At 45.6% G+C, this 18,278-nt stretch overlaps 1 protein-coding gene across 5 annotated transcripts in view; it reads left to right on the top strand.

The window, feature by feature from the left end:
* SEPTIN12 (septin 12) overlaps nt 1–18,064 on the top strand; it is a 92,090-nt gene extending 74,026 nt beyond the window's left edge. For 4 of the 5 annotated variants that reach the window (XM_075179137.1, XM_075179140.1, XM_075179138.1 and 1 more), the window contains 9 exons: nt 3,318–3,518; nt 7,686–7,802; nt 8,447–8,528; nt 8,989–9,126; nt 9,410–9,527; nt 10,031–10,126; nt 11,935–12,031; nt 15,399–15,450; nt 16,037–18,064. In XM_075179137.1, the coding sequence (XP_075035238.1) occupies nt 3,318–3,518; nt 7,686–7,802; nt 8,447–8,528; nt 8,989–9,126; nt 9,410–9,527; nt 10,031–10,126; nt 11,935–12,031; nt 15,399–15,450; nt 16,037–16,160 (1,025 nt within the window). In that variant the 3' untranslated portion in view covers nt 16,161–18,064. The remainder of the gene's footprint in view (nt 1–3,317; nt 3,519–7,685; nt 7,803–8,446; nt 8,529–8,988; nt 9,127–9,409; nt 9,528–10,030; nt 10,127–11,934; nt 12,032–15,398; nt 15,451–16,036) is intronic. The other variant, XR_012678175.1, reaches the window with a different exon arrangement.
* Nucleotides 18,065–18,278: the final 214 nt, after the last annotated feature.

Below are 18,278 nucleotides of genomic sequence, written 5' to 3'. Positions count from 1 at the left end.
GTATGTGAGAGATGGAGGTATTATTACTAGATCAGTGTGTATAATGGTGGGCTTGTACCCAGGCCGCCCACTCGTAATCCCAGTCCTGTACACAGGAATCATCTTATCATCCTGGTTATAAGCAACAGGTGAGCGAGTCTCAGTAACCGGGCATTGCTGCTGCCTGCAGCCATAGTGGTGTCAGCTACCAAACCAAGCGGCTGGGGATTTACATCTATTGTATGGGTAACTTGCGCAATACCTGCTATTGCAGCCGAATCTGGGTCTCCTGTAGTTTTATCTGACTATACGTTGGAGGCCTACCCCTAGTTTCTGTTCCGGCCCTGTATGTTATACCAGCAATCTGACTTCATGATTACTCCAATGCCAGCCATAATGTACGGTCCAGCTACATATATACCTACTCTAACCACATTGCACGGTCCAGCTGCATATACTCCTACTCCAACCACATTGTACGGTCCAGCTACATATATTCCTACTCCAACCACATTGCACGGTACAGCTACATATACTCCTACTCCAGCAACATTGCACGGTCCAGCTGCATATACTCCTACTCCAGCCACATTGTACGGTCCAGCTACATATACTCCTACTCCAACCGCATTGTACGGTCCAGCTGCATATACTCCTACTCCAACCACATTGTACGGTCCATCTGCATATACTCCTACTCCAACCACATTGTACGGTCCAGCTACATATACTCCTACTCCAACCACATTGTACGGTCCAGCTACATATATTCCTACTCCAACCACATTGCACGGTACAGCTACATATACTCCTACTCCAGCAACATTGCACGGTCCAGCTGCATATACTCCTACTCCACCCACATTGTACTGTCCAGCTACATATATTCCTACTCCAACCACATTGCACGGTCCAGCTGCATATACTCCTACTCCAACCACATTGTACGGTCCAGCTGCATATACTCCTACTCCAGCCACATTGCACTGTCCAGCTACATATACTCCTACTCCAACCACATTGCACGGTCCAGCTGCATATACTCCTACTCCAACCACATTGCACGGACCAGCTGCATATACTCCTACTCCAGCCACATTGCACGTCCAGCTACATATACTTCTACTCCAACCACATTGTACGGTCCAGCTACATATACTCCTACTCCAACCACATTGTGCGGTCCAGCTACATATATTCCTACTCCAACCACATTGCACGGTCCAGCTGCATATACTCCTACTCCAGCCACATTGCACGTCCAGCTACATATACTCCTACTCCAACCACATTGTAAGGTCCAGCTACATATACTCCTACTCCAACCACATTGTGCGGTCCAGCTACATATATTCCTACTCCAACCACATTGTACGGTCCAGCTACATATACTCCTACTCCAGCCACATTGTACAGTCCAGCTACATATACTCCTACTCCAGCCACATTGTACAGTCCAGCTACATATACTCCTACTCCAGCCACATTGTACGGTCCAGCTGCATATACTCCTACTCCAGCCACATTGTACGGTCCAGCTGCATATACTCCTACTCCAGCCACATTGTACGGTCCAGCTGCATATACTCCTACTCCAGCCACATTGTACGGTCCAGCTACATATACTCCTACTCCAGCCACATTGTACGGTCCAGCTACATATACTCCTACTCCAGCCACATTGTACGGTCCAGCTGCATATACTCCTACTCCAGCCACATTGTACGGTCCAGCTGCATATACTCCTACTCCAGCCACATTGTACGGTCCAGCTACATATACTCCTACTCCAACCACATTGTGCGGTCCAGCTACATATACTCCTACTCCAGCCACATTGTACAGTCCAGCTGCATATACTCCTACTCCAGCCACATTGTACGGTCCAGCTGCATATACTCCTACTCCACCCACATTGTACAGTCCAGCTGCATATACTCCTACTCCAGCCACATTGTACGGTCCAGCTACATATACTCCTACTCCAGCCACATTGTACGGTCCAGCTACATATACTCCTACTCCAGCCACATTGTACGGTCCAGCTACATATACTCCTACTCCAACCACATTGTACGGTCCAGCTGCATATACTCCTACTCCAGCCACATTGTATAGTCCAGCTGCATATACTCCTACTCCAGCCACATTGTACGGTCCAGCTGCATATACTCCTACTCCACCCACATTGTACAGTCCAGCTGCATATACTCCTACTCCACCCACATTGTACTGTCCAGCTACATATATTCCTACTCCAGCCACATTGTACGGTCCAGCTGCATATACTCCTACTCCACCCACATTGTACAGTCCAGCTGCATATACTCCTACTCCACCCACATTGTACAGTCCAGCTGCATATACTCCTACTCCACCCACATTGTACTGTCCAGCTACATATACTCCTACTCCAACCACATTGCACGGTCCAGCTGCATATACTCCTACTCCAACCACATTGCACTTCCAGCTACATATACTCCTACTCCAGCCACATTGCACGGACCAGCTGCATATACTCCTACTCCAGCCACATTGCACGTCCAGCTACATATACTCCTACTCCAACCACATTGCACGGTCCAGCTGCATATACTCCTACTCCAACCACATTGCACATCCAGCTACATATACTCCTACTCCAGCCACATTGTACGGTCCAGCTGCATATACTCCTACTCCAGCCACATTGCACGGACCAGCTGCATATACTCCAATGCCAGCCGTGTTGCACATAGAACTTGTGTCTTTTTCACAAGGTGTCTTTTCACTGGTTCTCTCTTCAGTGTTGGAGCTGCAGGCTAAGTCTGTGTTAGACAAGTTCTTTAGTGGTAAGAATTACATAGAAGTGGATGACAGACTGGGATTAGATTTCAGACCCTTGAACCTTACCAGGGTAACATTATCCCCTGAGCGTGCAGCTTTTTAAGAGTCACAAAGGTTTTATATATATAATCACAGAACCACAGAGCGTAGTCACTGACTAAGACGTGTTGAGAATGGACTTTGGCGTTTTATTGTCTTTACTTATTTTTGGCTGTGCCGTGCATAGTTGAGAAATAGGGGTGACCACAAGCCCTGTCCTTGATCTTTAACCTCGATATGTGAACTGTGGAGTGGCAGTGAACGGGTTAATCACACGTGTGTTGGGCAATACCTTTGACTCCTTCAGGACCTGGTTAATGTCAGACTGTGGCGGAGTCACTTTGTACATGTTATGAACCGTTACAGGACAGAAGGGTTAAATCTCGGGACATAAGTGACATTTCTCCTTTTTTTTCTTGCTGATAGGTTTCATTCTTGGCCTCCTAACACTGTCTTCCTCTTTCCTCCAGACTTAGGTCACGATCCGGCCAGCATCGGAGGCAGCATGGAGGAGCTGAGCCTGGGCAGGCCGACAGAAGACACCGTGGACACCAGGATGTTTGAGGAACTGGGCCGGGAGCCTTTCGGCTACGTGGGGATAGACTCGGTGCTGGACCAGATGAAACGCAAGGCCATGAAATACGGATTTGAGTTTAACATCATGGTGGTGGGTACGTATCACAGGGTGACACCGTACATGGAAATAATCTGCTATATAGGGGACGCTTTCACCTGGACAGTGTAAAGGGTTATTTAATAACATTGAGTAGGAATAAGACATTTGCTGATAGTGGAACATTTATACTGTACTCAGGGTGCAGTATATTATTAAATAAAGCTTAAAATCTGGTAATAACATGTTCCTCCATTCCCAGGTGCCCAATCAGATCTCCTCTCTGCATCACAGACTTTGGGCCAGATCCACAAGTATGGGGTTAGGTGAAACATAATCAATGTCATTTTTCAGTACAACTACCACCAGAATTACAAACATGGTCTAACAACTAGGATAGAAATGACTAAAGTTAACACCAGATCAGATTAAGAATGTTAATGTCAAATAATCAAAACTAAAATCACTACATTCAAACACTAAAGGTCTTCAGTGGCCACTATTTCAGCATTGCAGAAGTAATGCACTTTGCTTTCTCACTCTGATCTGGAAGCAGTGGCTTTATGCTTTTAATAGCTAGGTTTCCCCTTGGGAGGGTGCAGTGCTGTGCAGGCACAAGTCTGTGAAGTCAGCAGCAAAGTGTATCATCCTATGGCAATAGTCAATTACGGGTAAAGCCGGGATCAGGAGCATAGACTGCCGAGGCAGGAAGACAGGCAGGTGATGTCATTAGGAACACTCTGAGCTCATTGTCTGCGCTCACTGTGTGACATCACCATCCAATCACACACTAACCTGCTACATAGACTGTGTGACTGCGCTCACTGTGTGACATCACCATCCAATCACACACTAACCTGCTACATAGACTGTGTGACTGCGCTGTGACATCACCATCCAATCACACACTAACCTGCTACATAGACTGTGTGACTGCGCTCACTGTGTGACATCACCATCCAATCACACACTAACCTGCTACATAGACTGTGTGACTGCGCTGTGACATCACCATCCAATCACACACTAACCTGCTACATAGACTGTGTGACTGCGCTCACTGTGTGACATCACCATCCAATCACACACTAACCTGCTACATAGACTGTGTGACTGCGCTGTGACATCACCATCCAATCACACACTAACCTGCTACATAGACTGTGTGACTGCGCTGTGACATCACCATCCAATCACACACTAACCTGCTACATAGACTGTGTGACTGCGCTCACTGTGTGACATCACCATCCAATCACACACTAACCTGCTACATAGACTGTGTGACTGCGCTCACTGTGTGACATCACCATCCAATCACACACTAACCTGCTACATAGACTGTGTGACTGCGCTGTGACATCACCATCCAATCACACACTAACCTGCTACATAGACTGTGTGACTGCGCTCACTGTGTGACATCACCATCCAATCACACACTAACCTGCTACATAGACTGTGTGACTGCGCTGTGACATCACCATCCAATCACACACTAACCTGCTACATAGACTGTGTGACTGCGCTCACTGTGTGACATCACCATCCAATCACACACTAACCTGCTACATAGACTGTGTGACTGCGCTGTGACATCACCATCCAATCACACACTAACCTGCTACATAGACTGTGTGACTGCGCCCACTGTGACATCATCATCCAATCACACACTAACCTGCTACATAGACTGTGTGACTGCGCTGTGACATCACCATCCAATCACACACTAACCTGCTACATAGACTGTGTGACTGCGCTGTGACATCACCATCCAATCACACACTAACCTGCTACATAGACTGTGTGACTGCGCCCACTGTGACATCATCATCCAATCACACACTAACCTGCTACATAGACTGTGTGACTGCGCTCACTGTGTGACATCACCATCCAATCACACACTAACCTGCTACATAGACTGTGTGACTGCGCTGTGACATCACCATCCAATCACACACTAACCTGCTACATAGACTGTGTGACTGCGCCCACTGTGACATCACCATCCAATCACACACTAACCTGCTACATAGACTGTGTGACTGCGCTGTGACATCACCATCCAATCACACACTAACCTGCTACATAGACTGTGTGAATGCACTCACTGTGTGACATCATCATCTAATCCCAGGATGATATAAAGATGCAAGTAGTCCATTACCCTGAGTTGCATGTAATGGCGGTGAGCACAACGGCATTGCATGTTGAAATAATAATCTTGATCCCCACACACAGGGACTGTACATGGCAGGTTCTGTAAATCATGGATGTAACACGCTGGTCTGCCATGGCACTGCATAACTATATAAGGACATTAGTCTGGACTGAAGGGCCACAAAGGAGTGATGTCAGTGTAATCAGTTTTCAGGATCTAGTGATATTTTCATACCCAAATCCCAAATCTGACAGTGTAAGCCGCGTTCCTGTTCCTCATCTTTGTTTCTGGCTGTGTCAGCACGTTCTGTATGCTGCATCCTGTGCACTATTTATATACAGAACTAACAAATAACACTCTAATTATATACTAAGTACCAGGGGATATGCTGAAATACAGCAGAGGTCAGATACATTACCTGTGGAGGTGTCAGACCTCTCCTGATAGCTTTCTTTCTGCTGATCACAGAATTGTCACATGTGGGCTTACATTTTGTTTCTGCGGAACCACAAGTCTCAGCATGCCCTTACAGTGTTTTCTTTTGTCATCCTTTATGGATAGATGTATTACAGGGCTACAGGCCCCATTAACGGCTTATATGGGTGTTAAAACTTGTTGATAAAACCATATTTTTTTTGCAATCCTGATACAGTTACACTGAGTTATAAACCTCTCTCCCACATTTGTGATAATTATTTCTCTTTCTGTTCCTCTGATTCTGTTTAAATGTGTTTCCCCTTTGTGCACAGCTTTGTTTCCTGCCCCCTAAAAGGGAACTATTATTACATTCAACTGATGTTTCTGTGCTGCTCGAAAAATGCCCCATTATAAGTTATGTGCACTCCTGTACTTGTTTATTAATGATGCTTAAGGGGTAGACTTACTAAACCTTTTAAAAAGGAAAAGCTGAGGTGTTGCCCATAGCAACCAATCAGATTCTAGCTATCATGTTCAAGAATGTAGTCAATAAATGCTAGCTAGAATCTGATTGGTTGCTATGGGCAACACCTCCAAGTTTCCTTTTTAGAAGCGTTAGTAAATCTACCCTTATAGGTCAGTTCCGTAGTGCAAGCAGGACCTCAGCAGCTCAAATCCAGCTCTGCACCTTATTTTGCACTTAGTTGTCCACTGGGACACAGAGGTTTCTGGAGCCCGGTGGCCACATTTGCGGAGGAGCAGCAGTTGGCGCTGTCAGTGGGGGCGGTCAGAGGCATCCCAAGCGAGGTACGGAGTAGGTGCGCCAGTTTTGTGGAGCAGTGCGGATATATTCAATTGCACCGAGACAGAGAGGGTTTAATAAACAGGTGAAGAGAGAATCTTTTATTCAAATACTTTTTATTTTAAAATTGTATGGGAGCAGGGAAGAACCCAGGCACTTTTCAGTGTGGGGCTATTAGCTTCTGATGGGGCGCTTGGGGCAATCCGTCGCTCCCATAGAGACACCAGCTCTGTGTTGACAAGAGGCTTCTGTGCTTTTTCGCTGAATGAGTCCCAGGAAAAGGACGAGCCCTATCCCCGCCAGGCTTTGCAGACAAGTACATTTCTAGGCACGCTGTGCAGTGTAAATAAAACGTTTACACCGTGCACCAGCTGAGGATTTTTCCGCCTCTCTGACAGGAGGTGCGCCGCTTGATGTGTACAGTAGGGGGCGACGCCGGTGCGCTACTTAAAAGGCCTCCATGTTTCCCAGTATCACAATGAGCATCCCAGGGTATCATCGTTTAATTCCATATATAATCATAACTGAAAATTGTGTGTTTTGGTTTATTTTTTGTCTGCATTATGATGCACTGTTGTTTAATACTTTCTGCTAGATCTGGCTATACACAACGTGGGGTAAATGTATCAATCTGCGGGTTCTTCAACACCCGCGTGTTCAGCCTCTTCCGCGATTAAATTTCAAGCGGCGCTGCATTGTAAAGGGAAGTTAACCATTTACAATGCAGCGCCGCTTGAAATTTAATCGCGGAAGAGGCTGAACACGCGGGTGTTGAAGAACCCGCAGATTGATACATTTACCCCCATATGTGCTAACCTCTGTCTGTTCTCTGTACGCAGGTCAGAGCGGTCTGGGCAAGTCCACGCTTGTAAATACTCTGTTCAAGTCCAAGGTGATTCGCAAATCTCCTGGTGCCGGGATCCCCAAAACACTGGAACTGAGAGCCGTCAGTCAGGGTAAAATATTGTCTCTCCCCACTAATAGCCCAAGTCTAACTGGAATATTTTAAGATCTACTAGACCAGTGATGGCCGATAGGCTGCCCCCCCGAGCCGTCACTTGCGGCCCCCAGATTCTTCCTGCGTTATTGTCAGATGTGTTAGTTATAGCTTGTAACACGTATAAAATGCCTGATGATATGTTATTACAGATAGGTGTCGCTTTCTTTGATTAAATGCATTGTATTAACTTATTACTGAGATTATGGATAATGTGCGGCCCTTTTAAAGGTTAGAGGGTCGCACCGTGCGGACCCTGGAGTGTATCAGGATGCCTATGACTGCCTCACACACTGCAATTGTGCCTGTTAATTAGGATATTTCATACTTAATTGGCCACACATTCCAGCTTGTATTGGGCCAAACAGATTGCCGATCCCAATCAACGCCTGTCCATGGTCGTTCATAGGTCATCTGGGCCAGCTGGTAAATTGGGTGAGACGATGACTGTGCTAACTGCGCCTTGTATGACCCGAACAGCTTTTGAGCACATGTTAATGTACTGTTGTGGTCGAATCGTCTCCGTCCGGCCCTCCCGGGGGACGGACGCTTATAGTTTGTGACTATATAAGATATTTACCACCTCACTCTGTCCTCCTACAGTGGTCGAGGAGAAGGGAATGGAGATGAGACTCACAGTGATCGACACGCCAGGATTCGGAGATCAGATTAATAATCAAAACTGGTAAAAAACAAAAAAAAAGAAACTGTTATTACCCCTAATTTTACAATGTTGTATTTTATAGCCTTTTGGCTTCTATGGAGTATGGAAGACAGAATAGCTCATTACCCCAGTAAGAAAAGAAGAGTATCTGAGGTCACGATGCAACTTGCCCATTGATTTAATTGTAACCTGTTCTAGGTGCATCAAGATGAAGGAGTAGACTGAGATGTATCCTGGGTTCTAGAGCTAGCAAGGGAGAATTGAGGTCTGATGTCATTGTAGCCTGTTCCGGACTCATCAGGAGAAACACTGATATAACTGTAGCTGGATTCTAGATGGAACAAGGGAAAAATGCGTAGTGATGTCATTATTACCCGGGTTCTAGATCAGTGTATAGAACTTGTAAAACTAAATCAAGGTTATCGTGATGTAGATAACGTCCCACCTATCTTCTATATCTTATTTCCCTTTCATGTTGCAGCTGGGAACCAATCATCAAGTACATTCACGAGCAGTACGAGAAGTACCTGAGAGAGGAGATCTTGGTCAACCGGAAACGTCGGATCCCAGACTCTCGTATTCACAGCTGTATCTACTTCATCCCACCTACTGGCCACTGGTGAGTACGTTATAGGAAGCGGAGAGAGCGACCTTTGACCCAAATTCGGGTCCCCCGTTACATACGAGGTACATTCATTTAGGAACAGCCTCTTTTGAGTTCCACTGGTAAATACTTTACACACCGCACACCCAAGATAAAAACACACAACACGCCGGACCCCGGTGACTACAACCTCTATACTGCGGGATGTACGAGTGATTACAACACCCCCCGTTGTATCTGTATCGCTAGAAACACAATTATCAGTTGGACTCACCTCCGTTATTGTCTCCGCTGCCAGGCTGAGACCGCTGGACCTGGAGTTCATGAAACGCCTGGGCCGGATTGTAAACGTGGTGCCGGTCATCGCAAAAGCCGACACGCTGACGTTGGAGGAGAGAGAAGAGTTCAAAAAGAGGGTAAGTGGGTGTCCTAACTGCGATGAAGAGGACGTACCGGCATCATACTATTTCTTAGTAATCTACATTCCCAGCGTTTCCCTTACAGAGTACCTGTCAATAGTGAGTACCAGATAAATAGTGAGTTTCTATTAACTATACACTGATGGAAATTGAATGCACCAGACCTGCCCCCTTGCTATATGTTATCTCTCCTTACTGGTCTAGGGAGGCTGGAGGCAGATAGACAGACTCCTGCCCAGCAGACCAATTAGCATATTATTCAAGCTGATTTGCATGTTAGTCGCTCTACAAGGGAGCTCAGTGTCTGGGAACACGTACATGCCATGTAAGGTAGCTATAGGGATAGATCTCTTGAAATGATTCACAACTATTTAAGATTAGGAAAATATTTTTAGCAAACTGTTTTTACCTGTCATGTGCTCATTCACCTCCCCCCCCAAAACCACCAACGAAACGAAAGTGTCCACAACCCCCTTAACGCTTTTACCTGTCCTCTGTAGATAAGGAAGGATCTGCAGGCCCATGGAATCAGTGTGTACCCTCAGCCAGAGCTAGATGAAGACCCTGCGGAGGCATTGCTCAACCACAAACTCCGGGTAAGTCAGTCTGCCGCTTCCCACCCCTGTTTCGCCTCTCAAGTCGTAGGATGGCTGAGTCAGGTTACTCACTGACTAGAACACATTCCGCTGGGATCTTCCTGCTATGCATTGCTCTTGTAGATACATTTGAGATATTAAACGATTGGGATGTTATAGGGCAGCACGGTGGCTCAGTGGTTAGCACTTCTGCCTCACAGCACTGGGGTCATGAGTTTAATTCCTGACCATGGCCTTATCTGTGTGGAGTTTGTATATTCTCCCTGGGTTTCCTCCAGGGGCTCTGGTTTCCTCCCACACTCCAAAAATATACTAGTAGGTTTGTTTTCTGATATCAAAATTGACCCTAGTCTATCTGTATGTGTGTGTGTGTATGTTAGGGAATTTAGACTGTAAGCCCCAATGGGGCAGGGACTGATGTGAATGAGTTCTCTGTACAGCGCTGCGGAATCAGTGGCGCTATATAAATAAATGGTGGTGATGATGATGATGATGTTTCATCTTGCATTGGTTTATGCTTAACGGAGGGGCTGAAGTGTGAGAAGCCTCATGGAGTATGTGTTTAACACAGTCTGTAGAATACATCCATTAACCACACTTGAGTCAAAGAACATTCTGAAGGTCGAACCATTTAATTTATCTCTTTAATTCTGGTCACATTTTGACTGACACTATATGTGTGACGTTTTAGAACAAATTAGTATTGTACGTATTCACTTTAGTAGAGTAACATCATAGCATATGACATTTGATATTTGTGATTGCAGAATGCAATGTGTGAGGTTTCATCAGTTCAGTTTATTATATTTACTTAGCTGCGTAGAGATCACAAAGTACAGTATATTGTAGGTGCGACTATGTTACCCTAATGTATCAATCCCCTCCATTACACGCCCAATCTTTTAATATCTCAATTGTATCTGTTGTTGTTGGAGACTATCAGGTGTCTCTAAAGCTGGGTACACGCTACAGAATTTTCCACTAACTTTTTATGCCGATCGATTTTACATGCGATCGATGGTCCGATCGCTCGGTCCATGGACTGCACACACACTAGCCTTGTTTTAGAAGATAAAGGGAAGAGAAGACATCCCTTTAGCGACTTTTTACAGCCATGTTGTCGTGAGCAATGATTGCAATTCCGTACACATCGGTCGGAAGTTTATACACACTACACAACGGAAACGAGATTGGAACGAAAATATTAAACGGTACGACCAACCAAATGAGGCGACAATCGTCCATTTGGGCAGACTTTCGACCATCGTGTCACTGCACACACTGACCCGACTTTTGAACGAGCGGTCGTATGTCGGCTGATTGAGCCGATTATTGGATGAAAAATGTGTAGTGTGTACCCAGCTTTAGGGAGCACTAGCTGATGGAATATTATTGTTTCATGGCTCTTGTGGATACAATGTGGTCCTGCTCACACACTGACTTTATGTAAAATCTAAAAACATCGGAACATAGTTCTGTCATTGTGTAGAAAGCTCATAGGTTCCATTGCAAATATTAAAGTAAATATCAGCGCTCACACATTGAAGATTTACCATTAATAGTCCCTCCTCTTAGCTATGTCTGCACAGAACTGACTTGGTGCCTGTCCTTCCGTATCTGTAAATGGGATATCATTTAATAATGATAGATAAATCCATGGAGCACGTATAAAAAATTTTAAAAATGCATGGGAGAAACACAAGACTTTTTTTTAATATACAAATACCACATTGCCGTGAAAGAGACCAGTATGTAGCGTTAAAAGACCAGTTTTTCCTGCTGTTTACGTCCCTGTTTGGCTCTTGCAGGAGAAGATTCCTTTTGCTGTAGTTGGGACCGATGAAGAACATCAGATCAATGGCAGGAGGATTCTGGGACGGAAGACGAAGTGGGGGATCATCGAAGGTCAGTGTCTCAAGGCGTCTTCTTCTTTTGTCGTGTTTACCTCTCCCCAGCAATTCCTCGGCTAATCCGTCCATTAAACGGTATCTGCAGGATTTGGAAGTACACTTTATCCTGGAATCCAGATTTAAACCGCTAGTAGGACAGTACCTCTGTCCATGTGGAAGCTGCCTCTTCTCCTAACACCTATGGATTAATGGTTAAGGATGTCTCCCCTCATAAGCCATCCGTCTCCCTCCCTGGTTCTTGCTAACAGTGAGGAAGGGAGGACGTCTGTTCTCCATCACTGCACATAGATCTAGGGAGAGCGAGTGATGACAGAGGCTCTCCAGCTGCTATCTGACATGACCATGCTGTGCTGGAGAGAGACATCTCTCATAGGGTGTACCAGCAGCCTTCAGCGTCTGCCTAATGGTCAGAACTATGCAGATCACTATGTAGCAGCTACAAGTATATTATTATCCATTTTATGTGGCTGGATCACTATGTCCTACAGAACATATTCCCCGGTAACTTTGTTGGAGGAAGACACACCCTTGTCTGACACTACACATGTGATGCAACAAAAAACTTTCTATTCACTGTTGTGGAAGCCACTCTGGTGACATCGGGTCAAAGGGCAACAGGTTCAAAATACTTTGTAAATTAGCAAGACATGCATGTTTACAGTGTACCTACAGCAGGTCATACCACTTCATGTTTACAGGCTAGCTATAGCAGGTCATACCACTTCATGTTGACATGCTAGCTACAGCAGGTCATACCACTTTATGTTTACATGCTAGCTACAGCAGGTCATACCACTTCATGTTTACATGCTAGCTACAGCAGGTCATACCACTTCATGTTTACAGGCTAGCTATAGCAGGTCATACCACTTCATGTTGACATGCTAGCTACAGCAGGTCATACCACTTTATGTTTACATGCTAGCTACAGCAGGTCATACCACTTCATGTTTATAGGCTAGCTACAGCAGGTCATACCACTTCATGTTTACATGCTAGCTACAGCAGGTCATACCACTTTATGTTTACATGCTAGCTACAGCAGGTCATACCACTTCATGTTTACATGCTAGCTACAGCAGGTCATACCACTTCATGTTTACAGGCTAGCTACAGCAGGTCATACCACTTCATGTTTACAGGCTAGCTACAGCAGGTCATACCACTTCATGTTTATAGGCTAGCTACAGCAGGTCATACCACTTCATGTTTACATGCTAGCTATAGCAAGTCATACCACTTCATGTTTATAGGCTAGCTACAGCAGGTCATACCACTTCATGTTTACAGGCTAGCTACAGCAGGTCATACCACTTCATGTTTACAGGCTAGCTACAGCAGGTCATACCACTTCATGTTTACAGTGTACCTACAGCAGGTCATACCACTTCATGTTTATAGGCTAGCTACAGCAGGTCATACCACTTCATGTTTATAGGCTAGCTACAGCAGGTCATACCACTTCATGTTTACAGAGTACCTACAGCAGGTCATACCACTTCATGTTTACAGAGTACCTACAGCAGGTCATACCACTTCATGTTTATAGGCTAGCTACAGCAGGTCATACCACTTCATGTTTACAGGCTAGCTACAGCAGGTCATACCACTTCATGTTTACATGCTAGCTACAGCAGGTCATACCACTTCATGTTTATAGGCTAGCTACAGCAGGTCATACCACTTCATGTTTACAGGCTAGCTACAGCAGGTCATACCACTTCATGTTTATAGGCTAGCTACAGCAGGTCATACCACTTCATGTTTATAGGCTAGCTACAGCAGGTCATACCACTTCATGTTTACAGTGTACCTACAGCAGGTCATACCACTTCATGTTTACAGTGTACCTATAGCCGGTCATACCACTTCATGTTTACAGAGTACCTACTGCAGGTCATACCACTTCATGTTTACAGAGTACCTACTGCAGGTCATACCACTTCATGTTTACAGAGTACCTACAGCAGGTCATAGCACTTCATGTTTACAGAGTACCTACAGCAGGTCATACCACTTCATGTTTACAGAGTACCTACAGCAGGTCATACCACTTCATGTTTACAGAGTACCTACAGCAGGTCATACCACTTCATGTTTATAGGCTAGCTACAGCAGGTCATACCACTTCATGTTTACAGGCTAGCTACAGCAGGTCATACCACTTCATGTTTACATGCTAGCTACAGCAGGTCATACCACTTCATGTTTATAGGCTAGCTACAGCAGGTCATACCACTTCATGTTTACAGGCTAGCTACAGCAGGTCATACCACTTCATGTTTACAGGCTAGCTACAGCAGGTCATACCACTTCATGTTTATAGGCTAGCTACAGCAGGTCATACCACTTCATGTTTACAGTGTACCTACAGCAGGTCATACCACTTCATGTTTACAGTGTACCTATAGCCGGTCATACCACTTCATGTTTACAGAGTACCTACTGCAGGTCATACCACTTCATGTTTACAGAGTACCTACTGCAGGTCATACCACTTCATGTTTACAGTGTATCTACAGCGGGTCATACCACTTCATGTTTACAGAGTACCTACAGCAGGTCATACCACTTCATGTTTACAGTGTACCTACAGCAGGTCATAGCACTTCATGTTTACAGTGTACCTACAGCAGGTCATACCACTTCATGTTTACAGTGTACCTACAGCGGGTCATACCACTTCATGTTTACAGTGTACCTACAGCGGGTCATACCACTTCATGTTTACAGTGTACCTACAGCGGGTCATACCACTTCATGTTTACAGTGTACCTACAGCGGGTCATACCACTTCATGTTTACAGTATACCTACAGCGGGTCATACCACTTCATGTTTACAGTATACCTACAGCGGGTCATACCACTTCATGTTTATGATTATCACAGCTAAAACAATTTCTCCTAAACAATTTTTAAAACAATGGAAAAATGATATAATAAATGTAAGAAGAGTTGCAGGAAGTGCATGTACAAGCCAATCAGTTAAAGTCTTCCTAAAATGGAAGACCCTTTAAGTTGGGGATGTCTATTTTTGTAGAATTTGGGTTGGTTTTCTAACACAATTTGTGTGCTATAAACCTCAATTTTTTGACAACCATTTACAAGCGAGGTCAGGACCCTCACACGCACCATGGGGGTAAATGTATGAACCTCCGGATTCTTCAACTCCGGCGAGTTCACCATCTTCAGCGCTTAAATTTAAAGCGGCGCTGCCTTGTAAAGGGAGACTTTCCTTTACAAGGCAGCGCCGCTTTAAATTTAAGCGCTGAAGACGCTGAACTCGCCGGAGTTGAAGAATCCGGAGGTTCATACATTTACCCCCATGTCTCATGTTTTCTCCCGTTTTATATTTTTGCAGTTGAGAACACGTCACACTGCGAATTTGCGGATTTGAGAGATTTACTAATCAGGTGAGATTTGTCTTCAAGTTAGTGGTCTTAAAGTGGAACTAGACCTAAATAATATGTACATGTGTTGTAGTGGAGGGTCAGCTTGTCTTCTTTTCTGTCAATGTGACAATAGTGGTGTTTTATTGTAAAATCATTCAGCAGTTACTTGCTGCATGATGCCATATTCCTATGAAATTGCATGTTCAGTGATTTTGATGAGTCTTGCTTCAGAAATAAATGGCAAATATTTCCATTATCATAGAATTGTCTTTGTGCTGACCTGTCACATGTACCAACAGTTTGTAGGGTCATTATCAGGCATCATGGTCACAGATATATATGGGAACACGGATATATGGGAACACGGATATATATGGGAACACGGATATATATGGGAACACTGATACATGGGAAGAGACAATGAAGCAGGTGGATGGATAGTTGTTATTAGATTATGCAGTAGTTTGGCTCAGTGTTACGTGTGCATTTATACAGACCAGTCTATAGTCAGTGGGTGTAAATCATCAATACTCTATCATTTATGTGATTGGATATGAGCAGTTAAATTGATTTGATCCATTTTTGTTCCCCTTGTCCCTCTCGATAGGTCCAACCTGCAGGACCTGAAAGACATAACACACAACATCCACTATGAGACATATCGAGTCAGCCGACTGAATGAGAAAATGAACGGCGCTCCGTCACAGATGAAAGATCAGTCTAATTTATGAGTCATCTGCAATATTTCCAGCAGCGTGCCTGTCTATTGGGCAAATCAACTCACTGCCCGGTCTGTGTCTCTGGCACACACTCCCACTCACTGCCCGGTCTGTGTCTCCGGCACACACTCCCACTCACTGCCCGGTCTGTGTCTCCGGCACACACTCCCACTCACTGCCCGGTCTGTGTCTCCGGCACACACTCCCACTCACTGCCCGGTCTGTGTCTCCGGCACACACTCCCACTCACTGCCCGGTCTGTGTCTCCGGCACACACTCCCACTCACTGCCATCATATGTGATAGACACACACTCATCACACGGTCTGTGTCTCCGGCACACACTCCCACTCACAGCCATCATATGTGATAGACACACGCTCACCACACGGTCTGTGTCACCGGCAACCACTCACTGCCGCTACGTCATAGGACCAGCTCACTGCCGCTGTATGTCACATGACCAACTCACCGCCGCTGTATGTCAGAAGTCAACTCACCACCATTATATGTGAGAGACACCAACTCACAGCCGCTAAATGCTACAGACACCAAATCAGTGCCAGTCTATGTCACCGACACTAGCTCACTGCCGATATATGTTACATACATATTAACTCACTGCCGATATATGTTACATACATATTAACTCACTGCCGATATATGTTACATACACCAATTCACTGCCAGTCTATGTCATAAACACACCAACTAGTACCAGCCTCTGTGAAATAATGACACACCTAAATACTGCCGTATACATCACAGACGCACCAACTCTCTGCTAGTTTATACACTAGCTGTACCCCTCACTGATAATCTATATGACAGACACAGCATCTCCCTGCCGGTCTATACACCAGACATACCGCCTCACCGATGGTCTATATGACAGACACAGCGACTCCCTGCCGGTCTATACACCAGACATACCACCTCACCGATGGTCTATATGACAGACACAGCATCTCCCTGCCGGTCTATACACCAGACATACCGCCTCACCGATGGTCTATATGACAGACACAGCATCTCCCTGCCGGTCTATACACCAGACATACCGCCTCACCGATGGTCTATATGACAGACACACCGACTCCCTGCCGGTCTATACACCAGACATACCGCATCACCGATGGTCTATGTAACAGACACAGCGATTCCTGACGGTCTTTACACCAGACATACCGCCTCACCGATGGTCTATATGACAGACACAGTGACTCCCTGCCGGTCTATACACCAGACATACCGCCTCACCGATGGTCTATATGACAGACACAGCATCTCCCTGCCGGTCTATACACCAGACATATCCCCTAACCGATGGTCTATATGACAGACACAGTGACTCCCTGCCGGTCTATACACCAGACATACCGCCTCACCGATGGTCTATATGACAGACACAGTGACTCCCTGCCGGTCTATACACCAGACATACCGCCTCACCGATGGTCTATATGACAGACACACCAACTCCCTGCCGGTCTATACACCAGACATACCGCCTCACCGATGGTCTATATGACAGACACACCAACTCCCTGCCGGTCTATACACCAGACATACCGCCTCACCGATGGTCTATATGACAGACACACCAACTCCCTGCCGGTCTATACACCAGACATACCGCCTCACCGATGGTCTATATGACAGACACAGCATCTCCCTGCCGGTCTATACACCAGACATACCGCCTCACCGATGGTCTATATGACAGACACACCAACTCCCTGCCGGTCTATACACCAGACATACCGCCTCACCGATGGTCTATATGACAGACACAGCAACTCCCTGCCGGTCTATACACCAGACATATCCCCTAACCGATGGTCTATATGACAGACACACCGACTCCCTGCCGGTCTATACACCAGACATACCGCCTCACCGATGGTCTATATGACAGACACAGCATCTTCCTGCCGGTCTATACACCAGACATACCGCCTCACCGATGGTCTATGTAACGGACACAGCTACTCTCCTAAAGACTAGACAAACCACTTCTCCACCCAGACCTCCCGCTTGTGTGTCGCACACATATGCTGTATACAATTATTATTAACTCAATTTTTTACCCATTGATTGGTCCTCACACAACAGCAGTCCGTCCATCTAG

The sequence above is a fragment of the Mixophyes fleayi genome, chromosome 7 (genome assembly GCF_038048845.1).
Source record: "Mixophyes fleayi isolate aMixFle1 chromosome 7, aMixFle1.hap1, whole genome shotgun sequence".
Classification (NCBI taxonomy): Eukaryota; Metazoa; Chordata; class Amphibia; order Anura; family Limnodynastidae; genus Mixophyes; species Mixophyes fleayi.
This window is presented reverse-complemented; position numbering and strand designations above follow the sequence as displayed.